This window comes from Chenopodium quinoa, unplaced genomic scaffold (genome assembly GCF_001683475.1).
Source record: "Chenopodium quinoa cultivar QQ74 unplaced genomic scaffold, ASM168347v1, whole genome shotgun sequence".
Lineage (NCBI taxonomy): Eukaryota > Viridiplantae > Streptophyta > Magnoliopsida > Caryophyllales > Amaranthaceae > Chenopodium > Chenopodium quinoa.
In genome coordinates, this window is record NW_018745024.1 from 11,664,162 (window position 1) to 11,682,053 (window position 17,892).

General features: G+C 32.3%; 2 protein-coding genes across 4 annotated transcripts; one reads left to right on the top strand and one right to left on the bottom strand.

Annotated features, from left to right (window-relative positions):
- Positions 1 to 218: 218 nt before the first annotated feature.
- On the top strand, positions 219 to 5,477 carry LOC110708718 (probable protein phosphatase 2C 73). 2 transcript variants are annotated; one of them, XM_021886920.1, is made up of 6 exons: positions 219 to 491; positions 1,258 to 1,516; positions 1,798 to 2,106; positions 3,759 to 3,876; positions 4,016 to 4,239; positions 5,107 to 5,477. In XM_021886920.1, exons 2-6 carry the CDS (start codon positions 1,271 to 1,273, stop codon positions 5,284 to 5,286), a joined length of 1,077 nt encoding a protein of 358 aa, XP_021742612.1. In that variant the 5' UTR covers positions 219 to 491; positions 1,258 to 1,270; the 3' UTR covers positions 5,287 to 5,477. The 2 variants fall into 2 exon arrangements, with proteins under 2 accessions (XP_021742612.1, XP_021742613.1); XM_021886921.1 differs by having other exon boundaries at positions 219 to 476.
- Positions 5,478 to 6,838: 1,361 nt separating this feature from the next.
- On the bottom strand, positions 6,839 to 11,541 carry LOC110708719 (THO complex subunit 7A-like). 2 transcript variants are annotated; one of them, XM_021886923.1, is made up of 4 exons: positions 11,347 to 11,541; positions 7,904 to 8,502; positions 7,405 to 7,552; positions 6,839 to 7,307 (listed from the first exon to the last, which is right to left on the bottom strand). In XM_021886923.1, the coding sequence occupies exons 2-3, from the start codon at positions 8,492 to 8,494 to the stop codon at positions 7,421 to 7,423; spliced, it is 723 nt and encodes a 240-aa protein (XP_021742615.1). In that variant the 5' UTR covers positions 8,495 to 8,502; positions 11,347 to 11,541; the 3' UTR covers positions 6,839 to 7,307; positions 7,405 to 7,420. The 2 variants fall into 2 exon arrangements, with proteins under 2 accessions (XP_021742615.1, XP_021742614.1); XM_021886922.1 differs by having other exon boundaries at positions 6,839 to 7,552; positions 11,347 to 11,539.
- Between the last annotated feature and the right edge of the window lie 6,351 nt (positions 11,542 to 17,892).

Consider the following 17,892-nt stretch of genomic DNA (forward strand, 5'->3'; position numbering starts at 1 on the left):
TTTTCAAGTCGCAAGGTGACAAGAGCTTATACACGTATACTGTTACTTATTAGACTTTAACTAATTACGGAGTGCTTAAATTCAAGAGTCGAGAATTTTCAGTTAAGTGAAAGATCTTTTTACCAATTGATCCAAATACTTGTTGGTACGTACCAACTTGCATACATACTTGTATTGATATCATGATGTGCTTATACATCGCGTCCTTTTTGTAGTTTTGCTCTCTCTCTTTCTCTCTCTTTTCCTCAATAAAACATCCAGAAACAAAAACATAATAAGAGGGGAAACAAGATATGGACTCATGTGATCCATTTCTTCCTTCATTTTCTGGAAATATCCCTTCTTCCCACTTTTTTCTCTTCAAATTTCACCAAATTTGCTCACTTCTTCATCACCTGCATCAACTTCCTGCTCTTTGATCTCTGTTTTCTCTCTCTTCACCCACAAACTGGAACTTGGAACAAACAGAATTGAGGGTAATTAATAGAAAGGTGTCTAATTTACTGTCAACAAAACTTACTATTTTTATCACTTGCTCTTATTTATTACTTTTTATGGAAATTTTCTCTTCTTGGTATAGTTAAGAATTATGGGTTTTGATTTTTTCTTAATTTTCTGAAATGGGTTTTTTGAATTTCCAATTTTCATGGAGAAAGTTGGTGTCTTTTTTACATTTATTTTCTGGGCTTTAATAATGATGGGATTGAGAATTTAAGGGTATGTTTTTAAGATGGATTAACTGGGTCCCTTCTGCAATCTGGGTATTTGTTTATTTATTACTCTTAATAGAAAGATGGAGCTTTGTTTTGATCATAACTTTTATGCTTCCCCTTTGTTCAAAGTAGTAATATTTAATTATTATAAGCTTTTAATTTAAGTTTAAGATATAGTTTTATCTCATGAATCACTAATATTAGAAATGTAATGATTCAGAATATATATTTTTTTTTTAATTGTTATGTGGTTCTAGTGAATTTTCTGACAAATATTGGAATTCCATGTAAGATTCAATATTCTTAAACTTTTCTTTGAAAAAACACTTTACTCTCTTCTAGATTTATCTTCATTCTAAACCCAAAAAATCAAAAGAACCTTATTATAAATTGTTTGTGATTCTTATCTTTTTAGTTCAGAATCACATTTCTTCCAACTTTGAATTATGCAATATATACTTGCTTTACTTGATGGGTCATTATAAATAGCAAGAATCACTGAATTTTAATTAAAGGGTGTTGTTGTTACTAAATATTATTGCAGGAAAATAAAAGAAATGGGTACTTGGTCATCAATGTTTAACGGGTTAGCAAGATCATTGTCAATTAAGAAAGTGAAGAATTCAGGAAATGGAGTTGTAGGTAGGGAAACTGCAGAGTCCATGGCAAAAGATGCTAAGAAGAATGATATGATATTAAGGTCATCAGGCATTGTTAATGTCGAGGGTTCGAAGAATTTCGCCTCAGTGTTCACCAAGAAAGGTCAAAAAGGTGTTAATCAAGATTGTTGCATTGTTTGGGAGGTATACATCACTTGAACATATCATACATTTTATTAAAAGTATATGTTATTGTATTATGAAGTAATTATATGAATTATGTGCACTTAAATGATTAGTGTTGGTATCCTTATGATTAGAGGGTATATGTTTATTTGTGTACAAGATTAGGTTGTTTGATGTTGGATGGTTTTATTCTCTATGTTGGGAAGAAATGAATTGGTGAATATTGTCAATGATTAGTTATAATATTATATTATAGACTAAAATAAGCTAAGGGTTGGTTTAATTTGTGTCCATAACAGGAATTTGGATGTCAACCTGATATGATTTTTTGTGGCATTTTTGATGGCCATGGTCCTTGGGGTCATTTTGTTGCGAAGACTGTGAGGGAATCGATGCCACCATCGTTATTATGCAATTGGCAAGAGGCTCTTGCTCAAATGGTGCTTGATCCGGATTTTGATATGGAGGTAGAGAAGAAGATGAATTGGTTCAATATTTGGAAGCAGTCCTATTTGAGGGCATGTGCTACTATTGATCAAGAACTTGAGCAACATAGAAGAATTGATGCATACTATAGTGGAACAACCGCCCTTTCAATTGTGAAACAGGTACTTTATTTCTTTCTACCTTCTAATGGCTGAGACTGTACGATTAGTTTGTCTGTAATCAGCTAATCAAGTATGGATTACATAGCGTAAATAAAAGATAGCTTGCATTCATTATTTCATTTATCTATTATTTTAGATGCTTACATGGTTAAAAGGAAGATAGCTTGGATTTGTTTGATTATATTCTTTTGGCTTAGATGCTTACATGATAGAAAGGGATTTAGACTACATACTTTGAACTTTGACCAATTCTCAAAGTTGTTTCCTAAAGCTTGTAAATTATGTTCAAGCACTGATTAAGCTGAGTAAGAAGGTAGAAGTGATGAATAATTCTGCAATGAACTGTTAAACAGGATGTGGCTCAATCTTGAGATTCAAGAGTGGCTATATCAGTAAGCCAATTCCATCGGGGTCCAAAGGAAGGGTTTGATTCTCATTCATGTGAGCTTCAGCCTTCAAAATTTTCACCTTAGGTTGCGCTCTCTCCTTAGCCGATGAAAAACGTTTCATGTTTTGATCTTTTTGCATGTTTGCAGTCACGTTTCTACACGAGTCAGCTCCTGTGGTTTCCACGGTTATAGTTCGTTTGTGGTCCTGTAGTCTGTAGTTGTGTGAAGATATCATGTGCACAGTTCTATCATTTTCATTGCTTGGGATCATCTCTTCCAGGCCATGTCCCTGCTTTGAAAAAGCTATGGAAATCATTTTAGTGGAGGGTCCTACTTAGAGAGTTAAAGTTAATCACTCCTGAGAATGATGAATGGATATTATAGTTTTTGATAAACCATCAATTTGTGGCCCATAACAAATTCTTCTCAGCCTCAAATTCTCACCTATTGTGGGTTTCGCTTTCAGTATATCTAATGAGAATCTTGTCTGTTATAACAAGTTTACAGACATATAACTTTATGAATAATCTACTTCAATATACATAACAAGCCATCAAATTTAAAAACCATGTGCTAAAGAGGGTGTCGTTGGATTTGGAATGCTTAGTTAGTAGATTGGCTAATGATGCCCATCATTTTTGTGGACTTTGGGGGATTAGACTTCACCAGCCTTTTTTGTAGCATGCGGAATCTGAGGCAGATTATGTACTTTTCCCACTAATTACACTTATTAAATCTGTATGATTATATTAATACATATATGTGACCATTAGAGGACAAATTGCTTGTTCATTTTGTCATAGGTTTCTTTTATAATGGTGATGGCTTATAGAATTGACATGAACTGACAAACAGAATTAGTGTTGGATTAGGTACCTCCCGTACATTCTTCTCTGTCATGAATATAATAAGAAAGTTAAACCCGGTGATCAGTTTAATAGCAACTTGTTTTAGTTAGTGACTTCCACTTAATTTTTTTGGACTATCTAGTCTGTGAACATATTGTCTCTGTTAAGGCTAGGAGCTAAAAAATGTAGCAGGATGCTGCTTTCCTAGTCAAATTGATCTTTGTGAAAGAAATGCACCTTGCTGATCAGATATTCTGTGATAGGCTGGAATTTTATGAAACTTATACTTCAAAGACTCATTTAAATTCTTCAACTAGTATAACAATGTGGTCAATGTGTGAAAAAACTTTATGATCGAAAATTATTTTAATCACGGATACTGATTTTAGTTTTTCACATTTTTTCTCTTTGCCAGGGTGACAAAATTATCATTGCTAATGTTGGAGACTCTCGTGCTGTATTGGGTACTACTTCAGATGACGGTGACTTGGAAGCTGTACAGCTAACTATCGATTTCAAGCCCAATTTGCCTCGTGAGTTCACCATAATATCTGACCTCCTGCCATAGTGCAACTTTAGTGTAGTTAATTTTAACTACATGTCAAATCTTCATCACATCCTGTTTATGCTGTCATAAATTTTGGATTCTTATGCTCTGATATTTGCTAACAGAGGAAGCTGAGCGAATAATGCAATGTAATGGACGAGTATTCTGCTTACATGATGAGCCTGGAGTACATAGGGTGTGGCTACCTGACGAGGAGGTGCCCGGGCTAGCAATGTCTAGAGCTTTTGGAGATTATTGCATCAAGGATTTTGGCCTTATATCTGTGCCTGAAGTAACACAAAGGAATATTACCAGCAAAGACCAGTTCATTGTGCTGGCTACTGATGGGGTATGTGCATGTACTTTCTGAGTTTATTTAATACACCACTTGCACATTAGATAATAATATGCTTCTAATACAGTATTATTTATTTGCTTCCGTAGTGAAGTCTTATAAATTCTCTAATGTCTTGATTGGTGCATTAGTTAACACGTAAGCTACACTAGTCCAAATTAGATGATATACTTCGTACTAGTATTAAATTGGAATCATGTGCTCTGGATTATTTAAACTTTGAAAGGGCAATGAATCAACAAACTCTTGAATACAGTGACTCATGCTTTATGTCTGATATGCAAGTATGTAACTCATAAACTTTACGACTTTCTTAAGAGATAGATACGAATCATACAATCACTTTAGTCAGCCAATTGCCCTTCTCAAACTTTAGGAATTGTACAGCCTTTTTTTTTTTTGGAGTTTTCTTATAAGCATTTAGAATCTGAATGAGTCATCTTCATTGATATCAAAAGGGGGGAAAGAATTCTGTACCTGAATTTTGTAGGTCTTATTGTCGACTTGTCGTGGCTTTATTAAACTTGTTTTAAATGTTCTATGCTTAGAAGAAAAATCTGTTAGCTAGATTTAAGTTTTTCTTTATTGTTCGAGGGTATACTTTATAAAAACTTGCTCTAAAATACATTTCAAACACGTAGTATATTAAGCTGTAACAAAGTTAGCCAAGTAATCACGGAGCTGACTAAATTTGTCTGTGTTGGTAAATGGTAATTCCGTTGATTCCTGTATGTTCTGGTTCCGTAACATATAATTGTGCAGGACAAGTTAGGCTTAAATCCTACTTATTCCTTACATATATGTAATTTTCTGTCTCTATGAATTAATACTTTTTATGAATATGTCACTTTTATGCACCAGGTATGGGACGTGGTTTCTAATCAAGAGGCAGTGCAAATTATATCGTCAAGCCCTAATCGAGGCAAGGCTGCTAAGAAATTGGTAGATCATGCAGTCCGAGAATGGAAGCGAAAACGACGAGGGATAGCAATGGATGATATCTCAGCAGTTTGCCTCTTTTTCCACTCTTTACCCGAATAACTCAAAAAGCCTAACCTGCTGTATTCATTGAATAGAAAGAGATAATTGTGGGCGAAAAAGGGCAAAAGTTTGGAAAAAATCACACAGCTTTGTAATGTATGTGTCAATTGTGCTGTGGTTGATCAGTAAAATGTGTGATTCTTGTGAATGTCAAAATTCTCTTATGTGCATCTTATCTTTCTTTGTGCATCTTTCTTTCTATGGCTTCGGTTGATATTCGATTCATTGGCTTTGACCTTCAAAGGGCATTTTTGGGGAGAAAGCAGGTGGAAAGTATATATAATAGTTTGAATGATTGAGAATGAATGCAAATTTTCACTTGTGAATTATGAAATCAATGCGATATCAAATGTAATGGCGACCCCTTTGAGAAGTTAAAATTTTCTACTAGTAACTCGAAAATTCGATATGAACATTTTTACTTGGACAAGACAATCTTAATTCCATTAGTTTGTAAGTTGTAAGTGTTGTTACTTGTTAGTACACTTAATGGCTCTGCTTTTCCAAGCACAGTCGGTGTTGTGCTTAAGATAGCTTCGTGTAGGTGGCTGCCAACCTATGCAATTCGCAGATTCAATATTTTACTTCCCTTTACACAAGACAGAACAAAAGCTTCAGAATGCAAAGATAAGTCAGACATTCATTAAAAAAATATTAGAGTAATAAGGCGAGTGAGTTCCCTTAATAATAAACATTACGAAGTATTACTTTGATGGTAATATGGTTTGAACATCGAAATTATGCCTGATAAAATTACCTTCATCAAAATATGAAATTGCATCTGGAGTACCCCAATAGCCCAAAACATCGAACTGCTAGAGCTGAAGTAAATTGAAACAGATTAAATTTGTTGAAGAAAGTGGCTAGAGTGATAAAGATGTAAAAGATCAAAGGAAAAATAAAATGAAACAATCCCACATCGAAGACTGAGAAGAGTAGAAGACCAGAGCACTTATTTAAATTGTATTCTCGACTCTTTTGGAATGGTTAACCCGTCCTGTCAGGGGTGCGTGGCGACTCGTTGATGAACGCCTAGTGATGGCGGGTCGTGCCGACACCACCTAACGAACACACAATTATTAAGGCGAGTGAGTTCCCTGCCCTACTTTCGGCAGGTCTTACCCGTCAATTTTTGGAAGCTCCGTAAAGGAGTTCACCACCCCAACTATTTCTAATCTTAAATTTGACTCTAATTATTGGGTGATAAATCTAAAAAAAAAAAAAAAAACTGCCTGTAAATTTCATGTTCAGGATACACAGGTTCTTGCATAGAGAATTGTTTTAATCCTGCCATATAATATAAATTCAATTTTTATAAAAAAATATTTCTGAAAAAACAAAAATCAGAAATTATTTTTTAGTTGATAAGTACTTGTTTAGTAAAAAAAAAAAATATTTGTTTCCAATATTTTCATGGTAAAAGTTTCACCTTTTTATTATATGGGAAAAAAAATTCTAAGAATAGAACCACTCAAATCCTTTTTTGGTTATTTGGTTAACATAAAGTAAACGAGGCACAAAAAATGAAAATTTTAAAACAAAACAAAAACTAGTTGTTCAATATTTTATCTCTCTTTAAAGTTTTTACTAATATTGGTCTATTGAATAGCTTGTTCTCAAAATAAAGATTTTAATTTGTAAGCAACAAACCTACATAGTACTTGGTACATACATATAATAAAATGTGGGAAAATACAAGAATAATTTCCTTCCCAAGTTCCCATATTGGCCACATATGACATCTTGAGGCTAAAAGTTGTAAGTTGATTTTAATATGGTCCAGTAAAGCATCCATGTGGAATACTTTCATCACTGGCTTTTGTGTAACTTCAGGAGCTGCAAGAACCACACTGACGTATGGCCATTCTGGCTACGAATGATCAAATGAAGTCCTTTCCAGAATTCCAGATCAATATGGCTTGCATGCTTTTAGAGTCTAACAACCTAAATGATCCTAGTTATCCAGCAAAGAATGCAGATTGCATTCACTCTTTTCAAATTGTACAAAATGATTCCTAATCCTGCAAAAGCACGAACGGTTTGCCCACTCAGAGCATGACCATAAAGATATTATATCGATCACAATATTACATAATTACTTGTAAAGCCCCAGATTACCAAACACAGTAAATTGCTAATCAATGCTCATGGCTTCTGCACTCCCGCTCGGATCTTGTGGACCAACCTTCTGCTCTTCAGACTGATTTTTCATCTCTTCCACCAGACTCCTCTGTTCATCTTCAATTGTTACCTGCAACTCATCCACCTAAACAAAATACAAATAGTCAATAAGATGTTATATCCCTTCTAATCTTCTTCAATCAATTGCATTGCAGCATTGCACTAACAGGGTGCAGAACGTCTATAATCCCCTTTAACGTATACAAAGGGCAAAAAGTCCTTTACCTAAGCCCAACTCTAGTTTGGTTCACTAAGGAGTAAGGGCGTATTGAAAATTTTGTCTGGTGTTAGTTACCTAAATTGTTAAGCAAACTCCACATAACTATGATGAACTGACATCCATTATCAACATAAATGACACAACTGAGGGAAAACAAGTAATATAGCAGTCCCTCGAAGGGAAAAAAAAGGGTAATACAGCAGATTTAAAACATACCACTTGTAATAACAGAGCAAACTGTTTCTTGCGAAGTTCCAGCATCCTTGTACTAGCCATATCTTCTGCTTCCAAGGCAGCTATCTCTTTCTCAAGTTCAGCTATCATCTTCTCTGTTTCAGACCTAGGGGGCTGTGTGGCAATTAGTTTTCGTATCATCTCACACTCCTCCTTGTGCTTTCTCTCAATCTTGCTGGCTTCAAGTTCTTTCTTTAGGTTTTCTATTTCTGCATGAACCTGAAGAATCTGGCTATTAATCTCATCATTCAACTCGTTGAAATGCTCTTTTTCCCTCACATTTGCATCAACAACTGCTTTGCTTTTCAATAATGGGATCTCGAAAGTGGTAAGCTCCTGCAAAAAGGTCTTCGCAAGTCTCTCACAATCATTGTAATTATCTGCATTCTTCTCAACCTCAACGACAAAGGCAGTAAATTTCTTTTGTAACTTCTTCAATGGAGGTTCACCTCTTGTTGTGGTTGTGCGAGTGAGAAGCCTGTGCTTTATAATTGCGTCGTCTTCATGAGGACCAAAAGCATAGTGAGCAGCCATTGCCTCTCCCTTGCCAACGACCCTTCTTCCTTTCAGCATTGAAAAAGCTGGTAGCAACATACATGTTAAAAAGATGCATATAAAAAGCCATTAGGCGTGAAGATATAACAGGCTTGCGACTGGAAAGCATTTTTAGCCAACAGAAGACAATTTAAATTATTGCAGCAAATATCTAGCAGGTTGCATAGAACTAGGATATAAATACAAATCAGCTACGGCCTGCAAAAAGTTGAGGAAACAGAAGAAACATTTCCATTTGTTTATCCATTACCATTTTTCTCTTATGTCTTTCCTAAGCTCTGGCAGAGAAGCATGGAGTAATAAGCTAACATCTAATAAGAAAATCTATCTACATAGCACAATATGCATAGTTCAAAGACCCCTTTTCACATTTAAATTGACATTACGAGAAGGAGAGTATTTCATAAGGTTACGCTCAAATATACCAAGGCATCCTCAAATTTTGACAATTAAACTGAGGATTCCTAGTAAGAGCCTGAGGGCAGGCTATCCCAACAGAACTTTTCTATAACACAAATGACCCCAAATCACTATTAAAGAGGAGTACGCTTAACATCCCTGCAAAATTAGAGCTCAAGTCCATACATGAACTTCGATGGAGTTGTTCGAATGTGACTTGACCTTGAGCAAATTTTTAAATAACCACGCTCTTTCTACACAGCCTCTCCATCAGCTCAAATGCTCAATCAAAATCCAATCAGAAATCAGTAAGCTGGCATCATTCTAATTCAGTTCTCAGCATAAGGAAAGGGAAAAGATTTTTTTTTTTCAGAGAAAATAATACTAACTTTTTTATTTTCCATAATCTACTCTAAGAATTGATCTCCTCCAAAACGAGAAAGTCAAAAAGAAAGTACTGAAACACAGGGGTACAAGTTCCAAAACAAATACTGGTGAGATTAAATGATGTAGGCTTTACAGTTTAGACCCTCAGCGATGACGACAATACCTGACAAACTATTTTGAATAAAAAAGCATAGATGGTATCACTCCTATAAGGAAGATGAGGGGATAATGGAAGCATCAAAAGAAGCCGAGAGAGGCCCAAGATGACCGAGAAGGAGAGAGTTAAAAAAATCTCATGAAGAAAGCAATATATAGAAGGGAATGGTGGAAGAGAACTTATGTGGATGACAGGTTCATGCAGCCAGCCCTATCGATTGGGGAAGTAAGCTTTCATTTTGCTGTTAAATCATACCCCACAATCCCCCTACTTAATGAATAGGTTGAAGATGACATTGATTTGACAACAAAATGTGAGAAGCTGTGTGATATGATCCAATATCAAAGGATGAACCCCCGCTTGTGAAACTACTCTCCAAGAGCTTCAAATAATTCAGATCATATTAGCAGTTAGATCAATGTGTATCATATTGTGGATAGGTTCTGAATTTCACCTAAGACAGCAGTTTGTATAGAAGCTACTTTTCCATACCCCTAGTAAAATGTGCAAGATCTATATTTTATAGCAAAATCCCAAGGCTTCAGACCTCACAGAGGCACAGAGCTCTTAAAAAGGTTGAAGCTTGAGCACACTCAATGTGGATAGCTTGTAAAAATGGAAAGCAAAGGGAGAAAAGAGCGAAAAATTAATGCTCATGCACTAAGTAAAGATGCTAGTGTCCCTTAATTAGGCTTTCATATAGTAGTTGACAAGCCATCATCCACTTTTCCTCATAGGGAAGGAAACAACAAATAGAAGAAAATGGAATAAGAGAACTTGGACGACAACAAGAGATAGATTATTGGTTAATGCAGCCAACCCCATCTATTTGAGAATAAATCTTTGATTTTGTTTTGTATCAATCCTACCCCCTCCCGGCAAATGGGAAGAATAGGTCAAAGATAACTCTAATTTGACCCATAATCAATGGATGAGCCCAAACTTGTTCAACTACTCCAAGAGCTTCAACTATATAAGATCAGGACAGCAGAATAAGATCACAGCAACCTCTCCACAATATGACACACTGATTTGTTTATCAAGGAAATTGTGAATTTCAACTAAGGCAGTTCACAGAATTCGTCTGTGGACTCTGTTTGGATAAAACCTACTTTTCCATACCCTTATGTTACCCAAGATAAAAAGGCTGAAGGTTGAGCACACTTGGTGTAGATAGCTTGGCAAGCAAAGGGAGAGAAGACGGAAAAATCAATGCCCATGCTTTAAGTATAGACGCTATTCTCCCTTGATTTTCATAAATCATTTGACAAGCCATCATCGACTTTTTTTTTATTGATCTTGAATGACATAGACAACTATTCACAAAAGAAAGCTAGCTCCTACCTCAAACCTTACCTTTACTGCAACGGAAATTATTTCAAGTATCTTTAGGAATAACTACAATGACATTGAAAATGACTGAATTGTCATGGTGCTAATTAACAATTGACAACATTCTTTCACTTTCTCAAATCTCAACAACAAAATTGCTACTTTCTCCTACCAAATTAGATAAATTCTCAATAATTATCACCAACTGTCACCAAAATCAAGCTTAAACCCTAACCCACGAATATGAGTTTCTCCCTAAATGATAAAGAGTTCTGCAACACATTAGCAATCAAATTTGATTCAATTAAAAAAATATGATTGAAAATTCACATAGATTCAGGAAAAAAGGGTCCAATTTCATAGTTCCATCCTAACATATAAGGCAAATTTGATTCAAATATCAAATTAGGCTCGAAAAGTCACAAAATTTTCTTATTTAGCAGCAAAATGGGTCTACTGAAGAACCCTAAATTGACTAAACTGAAAAATAAAATTAACGATAAACCCTAGATTGTGAACATGACATTCGATGATTACCCACAAAAAAAAAAAATAAAAAAAAAAAAAATAATAATAATAATAATGATAATCTGACCTTTAAAGCTGCTTCAGTGGAGGATAGTAATACCAGAAGTCGCCTCAATTGAGAACGTAAAGTGCGCTTCAACTGGAAACTGATATAAAGTGAAAACGAGGACAAACAGAGAAACGTCTTTTGTTCTGGTATTGTTTAGAAGAGGAACGTGTTTGTTGGGTTGCTAAGTACTCCCTTTGAATATTTTTTTAAGTGTTTAAGTAGTGTATAGCTTGAGTGTTACACCGCGCTGTTAATTAAACTAGGTTAGGTCCCGTGTCATGCACGGTTATTTTAATCCCTCCATATTTTCTTTATATAAATTAATTTATGCCTTTATGGCATACAAAATAAAAAGTTAATATATTTGTAGAATAAATTATATTCCATCATAATTACACTTCTGTACAGAGATTATTTATTTCCTTATTAATCCGTACTTAATTGGGTAATAACATAAGAAAGGTAAATATTATTATTTCTTTATTTGGTTGACAAAAAAAAATTTCTTTTAAATAAGTTCTTTAAATAAAATTTTCTAAATTATAAAAAAAAATACAAAATACTAAGAACACACCAGAGCATGACACGTGTCATTGCTGGTGTGTCTTTTAGTATATAGTTATTGATTGATTACTCCCTTCGTGTTTTATTAAGTGTTATAGTTTGACCAGTATATAATTTTAGGCAATTTAATTTAAATAAAATAAGAGGTAAGTTGGGTAATTGAAGTATTAAAAAATTGTAAAAGAAAAATAGTGGGGTTAATAGTTTATTGAAAAGTAATGAATGTGAGAGGAGATATATAATAATAATAACAACAATAATAATAATAATAATAATAATAATAATAATAATAATAATAAAAAGTACTCCGTAGTACTGGGTTTGGGTGGAGACCATGAGAGCAGAGAGATATAAAATTTTAATGTAGTTTTTTGCCAAAAAAGAAAGTGAAACACTTATTAAAACACGGCTGGATTCGGTTATTATAACACTTAAAAAAACATAGAGGGGGTATTTCTTATAATAATATGTATATGATATTTATAATGTTTTTTAATTATACTTTGTGATTATCAATTATATATATTTATTTTCATGTTTATAACATAGTTGATAGTTGGATTAGATGGTAAAATAATCACCTTTCTTATAACATATGTTATAATTTCAGTTTAGTAAAAATCAGTAATGTTAAAGAAGAAATATTAAAGATAATTAGTAAAAATAATTTTAGTTCAGTAAAATTAATTTTAATTCAGTAAAAATAATTGAATTTCAACAAAAATAAGGTGAAGTGAACAGGACCATAATGTATGATGTGAGTGGGATTTCTAAATTTGGAGATGGAACACTTACAAAAACGGTCACATTTGAAAATTAAGACACTTTAAAACAATGGAGGGAATATTTTGCAAAATATGTGGAAATAAATGGACTTATTACGTTACTTAGAGGTCGTTTGGTTAATATAAAAAGTGAAAATTCCCATGAACTTTTAATATATAGGAATTAAATTCCATAATCAAATTCGTGGGAATTTCTTAAAGTTGTTTGATTAGTACGTAAGAAGGGAAGTAAACTTACCTAAATACCTAGAGGGGGACCAAGTATATCTTATGGGAACTGAAAATTCTTAGAAAGTTCTCGTTCCCCCCATTTCACCAAATTTATTCAACCAATTAACTTATACTCATTTTTGCAAATTCTGATAACTCTAAATTCATATATTTTTTATGTAAACCAAACAACACCTCAGGTGTGCATTACGTTAGGCGTGTGAATATGGAGTTATGCATCCTTAATTAGTTATATCTTTGTTTGTCATGCCTATATGGGCTATACAAGACTTGTTATTATAGTTGGATTTACTTGGACTGAATTGAATACAAGTTTACATTATTCTTCCACTCTAGCTTTCTATATTATAGCTTCAACACCAAAAGATACTAATTTTCATTGATTTGTACGATATTTATAATTGACAATTAACAACAAAAAATAAGTTTGACAAAATCAAACATGATTAAACGACTATGGAAGAACTACAAATCCAACTATAAAAATATAACAATTCAACATATTATATCTTGATCCATAAAATATAACAATTTGACATATTATTGATTCATACACCTTTATAAATTCCATTGTCGCTTCGCACTTTTGGGAGCCGAGGAAGTAAATACATGTGACAATTTCAATTCAAATCTGAATCTGAGCAAGCAACATCAATTGTAGCTTTGCATAGCCTGAGACAATTCCAAGTGCAAAGAAAACCTTGTTTCCCAAGAGATTGAAAAAACCTTGTGTTTTGAATGACAAAACTCTTTCTCTCTAGGGAGCAAGTTCCCTCCCAGCCAAGGAACCATTATTATCAGCTAAAAAATAAACAAGTAAAAAAAAAATTTAAGATTGAGGCTTTCGTTCCACTGTTAAGATTCGATTAAAGCCTCTTTAAAAATTTACAATAGAGCCTAGGGTTTAGAAGATAAAGTGTTATAAAGGTTTTTTTCCAAATATGAGTGAGACCCTCCTATTGTCTTCATATTTTAAGGTGAAATCTCTTTATGCTAAATAAATGAATACTTGCCTTCATAAATGTAGGTTTGTTTTGTAACACTTCAGATGTGTTTGGAACATATCAGCTTATTGGACAGAATTAGCTTATTTGGCCAATATTAATTTTATCAAATAAGCTATTTTGGATAGTGTGGTAGAGAGCTGATTCAAGTAGCTCATCCCATTAATAGGCTTTTTCTTTAGCTTACTCAACATCTTAAGGTTAAAGTAAACTTATGCCCATTTAATCTAAAACTCTATTTTCATTACCTACCCCAGGCCATAATTAACTTATTGGTCATTTCTCGTGCTTAAACAACTTTTAGTAACAATCAACTATATATTTACCATTATACTTTATACAATCAATTAATAAAATAAGTTAATACAATTATATAGGCAAAGCCAATTAACACGATAGGTTTCAGCTTTAAGCTTTTTACCAGGCACAACTTTCATCGTATTTTCTTTTATTTCAAAAGAAAAAAGAAATCAGGTTTATATAAAATAAATTATATATGTTCATATAAAATAATTCAAATTTTACCAAACTCAGGCCTGTTCTCATTGACTGAACTCAACTGAACTGAAGTAAAATGAATATTTTATAACAAGAGAAGGAAATTAGGAGTTGAACTGAACTGAATTTCAACGTATGAGAATAGGCCTTCAGTTTGTACAGTGGAAAGGATATCACCTTCCAACCATGAGGTTGGAAATTCAATCCCTAATGACAAATTGGGAGGTGGAATTCAATTACCTTCACCCCTCTCTCCCGAATTGTCTAGCCGGGTTGATTCGTAAGGGTTTTCGGTTCAGCAGGGTCCTTCATCATATATGAAACAAAATAATTAATAAATTAAGATCATATAAAGTATAAACATAATTTATTCTTTCATTAGTTAAAACAAAAAAAAATATGGGTCACTCAAATGAACAAATGGAGATTACTTATAGTGAATTTGGGTTACTTTTATGAATAAGGAGTTACTCTTATAGATTAATGTGTTTTTTCATACAAATAAATAAAAAACACTCTTATAAATTAATGTGGCCAACTGGCCACACGTAATAAGACTTGTCGAAAATAAAAATAAGTGTAGGAAAAATCAAGTGAGTCAACATAGCCTTATGCTTCCATTTAATTTTTATCCGATCATTGTTGATTCTATTATTTGCTCACGTAAGTTAGATACAAAATACTCCCTTTGATTTTTTTTATTTTTAATGTCTTATTTTGACAAGCATATTTGTTAATGTAAAACTCTGACTAATAAATTTTTTAATTATCAATAAAACACAAATTATAATCAAATCACAGGTGTTGATAATCTTGATGATTTGATGTGCAGTGTGAATCGAATCGCTAAAAGTTCTTATTAATTAGATAAGATTACATAATATGATAGGATTAGATTTGAGGATTTATTGTGAATAATGTATCCACAAAACACATCTATTAAACGCGTATAATTGAAAAGACAAAATATCACGAGAAGTTAGAAAGTGAGAGTAAGAAAAAACACGAGAATCACAATTGTGTATGCACATAGCAGTTAAATAATTGAAAAGTTGTACATAAACCACATCTAAAATACCTAAATTTGATTTTACCCCAGTTTATTTATTTAAAGGATCTTGCTAACGAACGCTCCGAGGCGTTAGATAAACATTTAAAATACTACTTAAAGTGATATTAATTTGGGAAAGCATTACAAAATCACGCGTCGACTGGTGTAATTAAGGTTAATATTAATGCAACCTTTCTAGTTTTAGCTTAATTATCCAACGCTCTCGGGGCGTTCGTTAGTTTTTGCCTTATCTATAACTAGTCTTATGGCCCATGCAATGCACGGGTTATTCATATAAAATTGTATTGAGAGATAAGTGAGGAAATATCAATAAGTCATTATAGGGTATAATATGTAATCGAAAACATGATTAAAGAAATTAAAATTTTGGAACTTTAATCCAAAAAGGGCTTAAAAAGAAAATGGAAGGGCTAAAATTAAAGAGAGAATAGGAAAAGGTTTAATTTAAGGGGAGAGATGAAGATGAAGATGAAGAGATGAAGTGTATAGGAAAGATGAAGTATAAGTAAAGAATTAAAAAAAATGGTGTAATAAAAAATTAATAGTGTAAGATGACATCTATCCATCTATGTATTATACTAAAAGACAAGCGTCTCAATTTGAGGATGACAAATGTCACTCTCTCATTGGATTATCTTAAGTATAAAATATATCTATATAATTACTGTTTACATGTTCAAGCATAGTTATTTTTGTTAAACTTCAAACAATAAAAGCAAGTTTCTATACATGTATAAGATTTTCATGATTTCCTAACATAAATATTGATTTAATTTTTTTTATAATAAATATATATACTTTCCAATATTACAAATAATCCATAAAGTATTTCCAATCTTTATTTATAGTCAAGTTAAAGAATAATAACTAATTTGAAGCAATATGATTAAAGTGGCATAATTAAGGAAACAAATATTTCGTATTTTGAAAGGCTAATATATATACATATACATATATATATATATATATATATATATATATATATATGAAAATTAAATTTATAGTCAAGTTAAAGAATAATAACTAATTTGAAGCAATATGATTAAAGTGGCATAATTAAGGAAACAAATATTTCGTATTTTGAAAGGCTAATATTGTTTTTTTTTTATGAAAATTAAATAAAATCGATAGAATTTAGTTTGACGTCAATTATGAAATCAATACAAACATTTTAAAAAAATCAGATGTACAATAAAATATTGTGCACCTATTATAAAAGCTACCTTGTAATGAATGAAAGTTACTTATGCTTTATTGATAAAAGTTACCCAAAATAGTCTACAAGTTATCCTAAATTCAATTCAAGTAATCGGTTGAATACAAAAGTTTTTGATAAAAATACAAAATAGTGTAAAAATTACTTTTATCGTTTGTTGTACACCTTGACAAATACTGAATGCTGAGCCGAAATGTTGTCTTGGAAAAAAATACATAATCTTGAACAAAAATTTAATTTTAATCGGCCTTTCATTTTCTATACAATGTCTTTTACAATGACCTTTTGTTTTTCTTGCATTAAAAAAAAAACCTGAACCAATAACTAATCTAAACAAGAAGAATAAAAGTTAAATTGAATTAGACATTTGACAGAAAAAGGATAGATATAAAATGTATTATAACTATTACTCGTGTTTTAAATTGTAATATTCGTATTAACAATGCTATTACTTGTGAATTTTTTTTAGAAAAACTAACATTTTGATTTAAAAATCGTGCATTGCTCATGTACTATACCAGATATACAACAATCATGTGCAATAATTTATGTTGTTTTATACATAATAATACTTTTAACTATAATAGTATGTATATATAATATAATATTTTTTATAATATAAAAAAGTATATGTATATTATATAATATTTTATAACACGTGTCCTCCATACCAAGTGTTTGGTTGTTGGTGTAGTGGTGATTGTGATTACACTTGGTGGGGAGGACCTGTGTTCACTCCCCTGCAACAACAATCGGAAGAGAAGTGGAACCTAATAGCCTAGAACAGATCCTCAAATCTGGATTAGCCCAAAGGGTGAACCGGATAGAACACCCAAAACTCAATGCATATATGACGGGAATTAACTCATCCTTTATCTATCTTATACAAAACTCCAAAGTCTAATTTTTTTTTCAAAATATAATAATAACATTTGTAAATTTTTATTAATATGAAAGATATAAACCTATCAAAATGTATCTATAGTTAAATTGTTTAATAACTTATATCGAATGCGTAGTTTTATTAAAATTATTTGCATGTAATCATTAAATGTGTTGGATGTTATGTAGCTATGCAATGTCCAAAACTTTAGTTGAGCGATTTTGATTTAGTGATTGTACTGTAAAAAGATATTGACTTCGATCTTGAAACCTAATAGTCTAATAAATTCTAAATAGAAAAATTAAAACAAA